Source organism: Xyrauchen texanus, chromosome 42 (genome assembly GCF_025860055.1).
Source record: "Xyrauchen texanus isolate HMW12.3.18 chromosome 42, RBS_HiC_50CHRs, whole genome shotgun sequence".
In the NCBI taxonomy this organism is placed as follows: domain Eukaryota; kingdom Metazoa; phylum Chordata; class Actinopteri; order Cypriniformes; family Catostomidae; genus Xyrauchen; species Xyrauchen texanus.
The window spans coordinates 9,820,103-9,829,920 of NC_068317.1; the positions used below are offsets into that span (position 1 = coordinate 9,820,103).

General features: G+C 37.8%; 1 protein-coding gene across 2 annotated transcripts in view; it reads right to left on the reverse strand.

The window, feature by feature from the left end:
• The window catches only part of LOC127635304 (zinc finger protein 585A-like), a 27,910-nt gene extending 19,030 nt beyond the window's left edge, over window positions 1–8,880 (reverse strand). For both annotated transcript variants that reach the window (XR_007969461.1, XM_052115231.1), the window contains exons 1-9: window positions 8,814–8,880; window positions 7,928–8,107; window positions 7,462–7,749; window positions 6,922–7,344; window positions 6,485–6,805; window positions 4,268–4,750; window positions 3,517–3,747; window positions 1,274–1,627; window positions 632–964 (exon numbers count right to left, since the gene is read on the reverse strand). Coding sequence is in view for 1 of the 2 variants with exons in the window: in XM_052115231.1 (XP_051971191.1) it covers window positions 632–964; window positions 1,274–1,627; window positions 3,517–3,747; window positions 4,268–4,750; window positions 6,485–6,805; window positions 6,922–7,344; window positions 7,462–7,749; window positions 7,928–8,105 (2,611 nt within the window). In the remaining variant the exon portion in view is untranslated. The remainder of the gene's footprint in view (window positions 1–631; window positions 965–1,273; window positions 1,628–3,516; window positions 3,748–4,267; window positions 4,751–6,484; window positions 6,806–6,921; window positions 7,345–7,461; window positions 7,750–7,927; window positions 8,108–8,813) is intronic.
• Window positions 8,881–9,818: the final 938 nt, after the last annotated feature.

The window sequence follows — 9,818 nt, forward strand, 5'->3', positions numbered from 1 at the left end:
AAATTTCTCAGAATAATATTTTCAATAGTTGTCATATGGACCAAATCAATGTTTTTTTTTCTCCCCAATTTGGAATGCCCAATTCCCAATGCGCTCTAAGTCCTCGTGGTTGCGTAGTGTCTCAATCCGGGTGGCGGAGGACCAATCTCAGTTGCCTCCATGTCTGAGACCGTCAATCTGCACATTTTATAACGTGGCATGTTGAGTGCATTACCACGGAGACGTAGCGCATGTGGAGGCTTCACGCTATTCTCAGCGGCATCAATGCACAACTCACATTATAGCGACCACGAGGAGGTTAGCCCATGTGACTCTACCCTCCCTAGCAACCGGGCCAATTGGTTACTTAGGAAGCGTGACTAGAGTCACTCAGCACGCCCTGGTTTCGAACTTGCGACTCCAGGAGTGGTAGTCAGTGTCTTCACTTGCTGACCAAATTGACTTATTAATAAAAAGTTACATTCTCCAGTTTTTTTTTTTTTGTTTTTGTCATAATTTATGAAAATACAGTGCCTTTAGACATATTTATGGCCAATATTTCTTTTAAAACTCACCAGTGAATCATAAAGTTACATTTTATGATTCTGTTCGTGCTGCATTGAAAGTAAAGCTGGTACAAAAAATTCAGTACCTGAATGAAACGAATCTTGATGTTTCTTCAGACTTGCTTCTGAGAGGAATGTTTCATCACACATTGAACACTGGAGAGGCTTGTCACCCGGGTGGCCACTCTGGTGGGCTATCAGGTTTCTCCTCCAGCGAAAACTCAGACCGCACTCAGAGCACTTGTAAGGTCTCTCTCCTGTGTGAATCCGCTGGTGGATTTTAAGCATACAATGCTGACTGAATCTCTTTCCGCAATGAGAGCATTCAAATGGCTTCTCTTGCACGTCAACTTTTGGACCGTCTGTTGGTTCCTCTGCTCCACATTCCTGTTTCTTTGTAGATGTCTTTGTGGTGGCTTCTGGAAACCAAAAATTCAGGATTGTAGGAGACATTTCTAATCTTCACAAAGCTCATTCCATAGTCCGCTCATATCGATTACCAAAAGAAATACTTGCTTAAGATACAACACAGGCATTTTAATTTGAAACGGCACTCAAAAGGTGTACCGGGAATGACCTAACTAACATTAGAACAAATTATGGTTGCTTTAACATCAGCTATTAACACCAATTTGATATTGATAGACAAGACAAAGATAAAATGAATAGGATTTAATCAGGGAGAAATGACTGTCCTTTTTGTCAGCTGTTAGGGATGTCAAACTTACTTTCATGGATTTGCATGTGAGCTCGCAAGAAACTGGGGCGCCCGAAACCCTTGAAACATATCGGGCAGTTGTGTGGCCGCACTCCTGTATGAATTTCCAGATGTTTCTTCAAGTCTCCCGGGGTATAAAAGCTTTTGCTGCACACAAAGCACAGGAAGGACCTTTCTCCTGTGTGAGTTTTAATATGCACAACCAAAGCTGATCGCTGCCGGAAGCTTTTGTTACAGGTGGGGCAGTTGTAGGGCCTTTCACCTGTGTGAATGCGCTCATGCTGTAACAAGCCCTGACGCCGGCCAAACTTCCTCCCACAATAAGAGCAGGGGAAGCACCTCCCCTCTGTGTCAGCATGCTGATCTATTAAAAAGACAAAGAGGAAAATCCATTTAATCAATGCCATTATTAACAAGCCTACTGGGATCAGACAAGCATATATCCATTAACAAGTCCACATCTAACTGAACAAATAATTACGTCTTCACTAAAAGGGTCTTAATACAAAGCAGGTCTTTTAAGTCCCTCAATAGCATGTAAATAATGACATTAAAAATGAATAGCTAATGTCAACTTTTACAGTGTTATTAGAAAGCATTTATATAAACAAAACAATCAAAATCCAATGCATATTCTTTTTATTTCTTGGCCTTTTTGGCATGTTTCCAGTCCTGTGTTTCCTATTTCTCCTTGCTATATTTTTTTATACAAATTTATACAAATTTACAAAGGGAAAGTGTATATTGCACATCCTTTAACTGGTAACCATGTCTTTAAAAAAAGAATAAAATACAAATATTACAAGTAGTCCCTCAATTAAAATGAGGTCATACAAGCTGCGTGCATAATAATTATTTTTAAAAAAGTATAAAAAATGCTGCTAAAATAGCTCAATATGTATGATAGCATGGACATGTCAACTTGTAGAAGAATTTTGTAAATGTCTCTTAAATGTATCTTTTTGTGTCATGTTTGTGTAGTAGGGAATGAGCTTAAATGTCAACCCTGTTACCATGAATTTGTCTAGGAAACAATCCATTATTGAAAAGTGGATATTTGTAGAGAAATCTGCATTAAATTTTCTTTTAAAAAGCAACATACAGTGCCAAAACATTGAGCAGAATCCTAGTATTGACAAACTAAACTGTTGAACAATCAATCTTTCTGAAGGCATAGTTTTATCATAAAACTGACTGTCAATCAATTACATTTTTTTATCAAAATAATTACGTTATGCAGATTAATCAATCAAATAAATCACAATTAATCACATATATAAATATTTGCAGAGAAAGGCCACCAAATAACAATTCAATATTTAATGATTAAATAATTATAAATCATTATTTATGAGTAATTATAATATATGTTATAAATATAATAATTCAGAAAATTTTAATTGAACACATTATTGTGTTCAATTATTGTCATTATTGTGTAATTTGTTGACCAGACAATATAAAAAGTGGATTTAGAGGTGAATTTATTGTTTATGTCCATATAATTGAACATAAGCCAATCATTGGCCTACAGTTTATAACAATCCATTTTGCAATGGAATTTGTCAAACTGTCTGAAATGTATTATAAGGGCTTTCCTAAGGACGTGTCAATGTATGTGTCAGATGGACGCTTTTAGAGTGCTTTGTTTGCGTTGCGTCATAAACGCAGCATATTTAGGTAGCTGTGTCAAGTTAAATAAAGTTTGAAACGTAGAAAAGCACGTCTCGAGATCCCTGCGTTCGGAAACAATGCAAGAACATGTTCACAACATGGTTTGTTTTTGTTTGTACCACTGCGCATTGCTTATACAGCTAGGGTTTCTCTTACTGCCCCCAGAAAACAGGTGGAACTTCAAGATTCAATTGCTTCGATGGTAGGAATATTCCATATTATGTTCTGGGGACATGATGAATTGACAAGCTATTTATTTTTGATAATTAATGGCACTGAATTTGCATGCTGAATTGACAGCCCTAATCCTTACATATACTAGTACGATGCAATTTATTAAAACTTAAGAATAGTTTTTGTTAGGCTTAGGTATTATTTAAAATTATAACTTGAAATACACTTTAAAAACCACCTTTTCAAAACTGGGAAAGGCATCTGTTTCATAAAATGATCCCAAAAAAACATCCTTACTCAGACTTATTGCAAGTAGTTATCAACACCAAGACAAATGTGAACACTTGAAGTGATGCAACTTCACTAAGAAACTTGCTGACAATATTTCCAATAAAATCCTCATACCTGGATGAAACACAAGCTGATGTTTTTTCAGGGATAGTGAGAGAGAGAAGGTTTTGTTGCATATGGTACAATGGAATGGCTTCTGATGATCTGCTAGTGCTGAACTGAAACTCTGATCAACATCATGGACTTGATTCATTAAAGGACCAAATCCAGTCTCAGGCCCTTTTTGGTGAGAGTGAGACTTTAAAATACAAGCCAGCTGGCTGGAGGGCTCCTCTGTGCTCATTTCTGTAAATACATTAGACAGCAATTAGACAAGATTACTATGCCATGTAAGAACTGTAATTCACACAGTACAGAAATATGTTTTTTGAATAGTTTTATTTAATATAAATTGTCTGGCAAGTTACGAAGAACGGTGATCAAATAAGAAACTCAATGAACAATCCATCAAGTTTTGTTCAATGAGTTCTACTCTGTTTTGAAACAAACAAAAAACAACTCATATCAGCTTGAAATAATCAAGATGGTTTTTGTAACATGGTAGCTATTTTTTGTTGAAGGTCCAAGGTGGTCAACAAGCCCTAACCAGCTTAACCATGATGGTTTACCAATTGGTAGTCCAACTGATCAACCGTCTAGACCTGCTTGGATCAACTAATGATCATAAATAACCAGCTAGCTACCATCTGAAGCTGCTTTTATTTAGATTTTCCAGCAGATGCTCACTCAAATATAGGCCTAGCACACTAAGTGAAATGCTACTGGTGCTACTGAGAATAATTCACCATGAGGACAAATGTCTTACTGTCTTCAGAACATCCAGGGTTTTCAGAAAGCATTAAAGCTGAACTTCCAGAGACTCCTTCCACATCATCGTGTTCACCCTGGTCCTCCTCAGCTCCAGTGGTTAGAGCGTCAACTTCTTGCAACTTGTTGAGATGAGAGTGCATGTGTGCTTGAAGGCTGCTGGGACGAGGGAAGCTTTTAGAGCACAGGGGGCAACTGTGTGGTCTCACACCAGTATGAGTCCCCATATGAGTCTTCAGATCTCCTGAGCCATAGAACCGTCTGAAGCATATGAAACATTCGAAAGGCTTTTCTCCGGTGTGAATTTTCCGATGCACTATCAAAACTGATCGTTGCCGAAAGCTTTTGTTGCACACATTGCATCGGAATGGTCTCTCACCCGTGTGAATTCGTTTGTGCTGCTCCATATCTTGATGCCGCCCAAATATTTTTCCACAGAAAGGGCATGTAAAGCGCTTCCTTTCAGCAACACTCAATTGTTCTGTTGAAACAAATTATTAAACATAATTTCAAAAATGTTTTTTAGTAATATGAACATGGGAGGATTGAGTAAAACTGACAATAGTCAAAGTTCACTTTTTTTTAGTTTAAGTAGTTAGCTTGTATACTATTCCGCCCATGATTTCCCTGCGTGGTGAGTTGTGCGTGGATTACGTGAAGAATAGTGTAGGCCTCCACATGCTCTACCTCTACGCGGTAATGAGCTCAACAAGCCATGTGATAAGATGCACAGATTGACGTCTCAGATGCGGAGGCAACTGAGTTTTGTCCTCCGCCACCCTGATTGAGGCGAGTCACTACATCACCCCGAGGACTTAGAGCGCATTGGGAATTGGGCATTCCATATTGGGGAGAAAAAAACAAAAAACAAAGAGTGCTAGCGATAAGTGAGCGCTCTGCCGTAACACATACAAAAGTCAGTTGGCAGGGTCATGAAGATTTGGTATTTTCGAGCAAGCATGCACTAAGTCTAGGCGCAAGTAGGTTTGGTGAAATTGCACGCAGAAAGCACTAATGGCTGGGTCAAAAGCAATGTAATATTGAGGTTCTCCTCCGGTTAATTGCAACGTCTGCGTCTTATTATACAGCCCATTTCCTCATTTTCAGCTAAACAAACAAAGACAGCACTTTCATAAGAAGTTGGTAATGTAAATTCATTCTGTATGCAATGATAAGAATATAAATATGGACTTACGTGGACATTTGTGTATTAACTGCATCCTTGTTGAATGCCAGGCATATTTCTGACAGTGACTCTCCTTTTATACGCATGGAACATTTGTATAATGCTCCGTTAAATTATAGAGAACGTAAGTATTATTAATCATTTCATCTACTGACACACAAATCATGGCTAGTATTAATAGTGATTGTATCTGCACGCACTTCACCTCTACCTGTTGATTTTGATACATTAAATACATTTATTGAAACACGAAAACAATTAAACCAAAAATAATTCTAATTTCAAATTGCACTTCAAATTAAACTAAAACATAATTAAAATAAACAAGTGGTCACAAAAAAATCATATACCAAATCCAAATATTTTAACCTCTCTAAATTATTTCACTGGCACCATTTTCAGTGATTTAAAAATTACTCAACAACAACAACAGGTGGAAAAATATCAATACAAATGAGATCATAAATACAATTGTAAATATACATAATAATAATAACTGAAAAAGAAATCATGACCTATAGATAGTTTAACACAAATCTCATCCATTTTTGTTTTATAAAATGGCTACAACTCTGATTTTAAGGGACATCATTTGATGTTCCACAATATTTTCGGGTTTGGATGTGAACTTCATTACCACCTGCTGGTTGAATCTCCAAACTGCAAATGCAGGAACAAATATTAGACTTATAAATAGCGCAAAAACTCCCGCCCATGACTACTTGCGCTCTTAGAATTAGCGCCCTCACAAAAATTGGATAAGACGTTGAGCACGGTTGTGAAGAAAATAGAGCCCTTTATGCGTATATCTGATTAAAGTAAATTTTGGAGTACGCTAGCAAAAAGATGACCTTAAAGCTAACAGGCATGGACTAAAAGCCCCAAAACTAAAATTTTGATTCCATGGGGTCTTTAAATATGGAACACTACACACAACACTTGTTCTGTATGATATTACCATATTTTCAAGGGTTTTGCTACTTCCCATTAATGCTAGCTTTAATGAATGAGAGGTTACGCTGATCTCACCTGGATGAGCCACACGTTGATGCTTTATCAGGGAAAACGAGAGAGAAAACTTGCGGTCACAGAGTGTGCAGTGGTATGGTCTCTCCTCCGTATGATGCGTACGGTGATGTTTTCTAAGGTTTATTGCTTGACTGAAATATTTGTCACACAGGGTGCACTGGTAAGGTTTCTCTCCGGTGTGAACGCGCAGATGGATTCGAAGCTTTGCTTGTTTATTAAATCTCTTTCCACAGTGATCGCATTGGTGTGGCTTGTCTTCATCGTCAACTTGCTGGTGAGCTGAGAGCTGTTCCTCTTGAAGAAGGCTTGTCATTTCAATGGCTAGAAGATAAATGACCATCTTTTTACAACCTCACATTGTAAAAACAACACTTCAGCTCTGCTTCGATCAGTGCATTCAAGACAGATTAAGCTACCTTGTCTGTGGTTAAACTCACCCTTTTCAGCAGACTCGTGAGACAGCACAGATGAAGGAGATGGAGCTCTTTCGGCCTCCTGTTCACTTTGGCCCATGTGTTCATCAGTCAGTGCATCACAGGTAATATTTTCAACAAGCTCCGGAGAGGGCGGGTCACTATTGTCCTCACTTGCGTCAGATTGCATGTGTTTGAATTGATCTTCTGAGGCCACAGAACTGCAAGGCCTCTCAATATTCTGAGCATGGTTCAAGTCTTCTGGTTCATTGAAGGTTTGATCATGAGAAACAAGAGTCTGTAGATGTTCTAAGTTCTTGACACAGTCAGGGCAGCGATGAGAAATCTCTCCAGTGTGTGTCAGCTCATGTTCCTCCAACTGACATGCAAAGTTTTTCCCGCATTCAACACAAATTAAGCATCTGCCCTCCGTACTGACATCATGACCTGCAAAAAATAAGGTTCGGTCAGCATTTCTGTAGCATGAAATCAAGCTAATAAACTGCAAAGTTTAAAGGGATTCAATTGCTTTGATCTGATTCAGTGCATGGCAGTATTCTTTACCTTGATGAAATGCCCGCACATGTCTTCTCAAGGAGGATAGGAGGGCAAAGTTTTTAACACAGATTGTGCAGTGGAAGGCCTTCGCATCCGCATGGACAATCTGATGAGTCTTGAGGCTTCTTTCCCGAGTGAAAGTCTTTCCACACACAGAGCACTCGTAAGGCCTCTCGCCTGTGTGAATCCGTACGTGTTCGGACAGATGCTGTATGCGAGAGAAACCCTTCCCACACTGAGAGCACTGAAAAGGCTTCGATCTGGCAGAATGACACAGTTCCTCTGCATAGTCGTCTGTGGTGACATTTAAAAGGGAAACGACAAAGTTACCATCAATGTCAATCTCTCTACAAATACACCTATCACTTTGCATATTTGACACATAAACAATGTATATGTCTTTAATGGAGAAAAGGCCCTTTTACGATCAAGCATAGCAATGTAAGGTATACAAAAAAAAAGGAAAACTCACCTTGCTCTTCAGAAATTCCTGCATCCTCACCAAGGTCAATCAAGGCATTAGATGAGCATAGATCAAGCGCTCCCTCCACCTCCCCTAAATCAGACTCATGTGCTCCAGTGCCACGTCCGGCCGGAGGAAAGACACCCACTTGCTCTGGGTCACTGTATGACTTCATGCTCAGATTCATGTCTACAGGGCGAAAATATGTAGAAATAGGCTTGACTGATTAGATTGTTGCATGTATTCTGCCTTACAAAATAGTACTGTGATGGTATCAGAAGGTAATACTATGATACTGAATAATTATCATATCCGTGTATCATGGTATTTGAATGCAACTGCAAGGTATTTTAAAGACTACCATGGTAATACCATCCTAATCTATCTATCTATATAGCTATCTGTCTATGTATGTATGTATCTGTCTGTCTGTCTGTCTATGTATGTATGCATGTATGTATGTGTCTGTCTGTGTATCTATCTATCTGTCAGTCTGTCTATCTATCTATCTATCTATCTATCTATCTATCTATTTTTCCTGTCAATCTGTCTGTCTCTCTCACTATATATCATTCTATCTATATATTTGTCTGTCTGTCTGTCTGTCTGTCTGTCTAACTAACTAACTATCTATCGATTTGTCTCTCTTAACCTTCTTTTCTGAACTAAAACTTTGAATAGAATAGAACGCTTTACTGATGTTTTGATGTCTGTTATTGACAATAAAAACCCATGCTGGAGACTGAAGAATCCTCCTTTAGCTGCAGTTATATGTCAACGCAAAGCCCATTATTTGTCATTCATGCGGATGAAGGTGCGACATAAAAAGATATAGATATTAACTGCGTCATGACACAGAAAAACAACTGTAAAGTTCATGCATGCGTAGCTTTACCTTTCCTGTGTCTGTCTGTTCACACAATAATAATCGCATTCGCACGTCCACAGACAGACAGTCCGGAAATGATAGGGGTTTTATTTAATTTTCAAAATAAAAGTCCTCATTCAAAATAGTTTGATATTTAAGCAATATCACACAAGCAAGAGTGTGATATGGCCCTACATCAGCAGTTATTGATATTAAGCGAGTAGTTTTCAGCTGGTCATGTAATTCTAACATGGCAGCCTCCGTGAGGACCCTCTCAGTGTCGAACAAACCAGCTTTTATAAGGATACTGTTATGAATGGAGTCTTCATCTCATGTGTTTTGTCATTCAACGGCACATTTGTGTATTACATGGTAATGACACTTTGCAAACACGTAGTCATATTTTATTTTGGTATAGTAAAGTGTTGCATAGTGATTTCTAATCATTTTACATCAATTATGTTAATGTATCTCCATTTCTTTGGCTAGTGGTTAGATATTTCTTTAAGCAACATATTTTGGAACAGTTTTTTAACTTATACTCAATTTATACTCAGTGTCAGTACAGCGGAAGCTCTAATTTGCAAAATAACCCCTGACACATTATTTGCCTCCCAAGCAAATAAATATAAATGTTAACAATTTGAGCAACCAAATATACAAAATTAAATAGTGCAAAAAATCAAATTGCATACGTTCTTGTTTTCTCTTGCAGTGGTTATTTTTAGGTTAGTAGTGGTAAGTTAATTGTTTGTGTAAGTCTCATACAACTTGTTCAAAACTTTTGTACCACTTTACTCCTCAAGATTTTTCTTTTCTTCCTTTTTACTTTTTTCTCTTTTTACAAAAATGTAAATAGATTATCATCGTTACTTTAAAAACATCCACAAGGACAATATGGTCAAGGGTTCTTTTAGAAGAATATCTGTCAGCCAACTTTCCGGAACGTTGAAGCTAAAAAAGCACATAAAAGCAGCATAAAAGTAATCCATAAGACTCCAGTTGTTAAATCCATATATTCAGAAGCAAAAT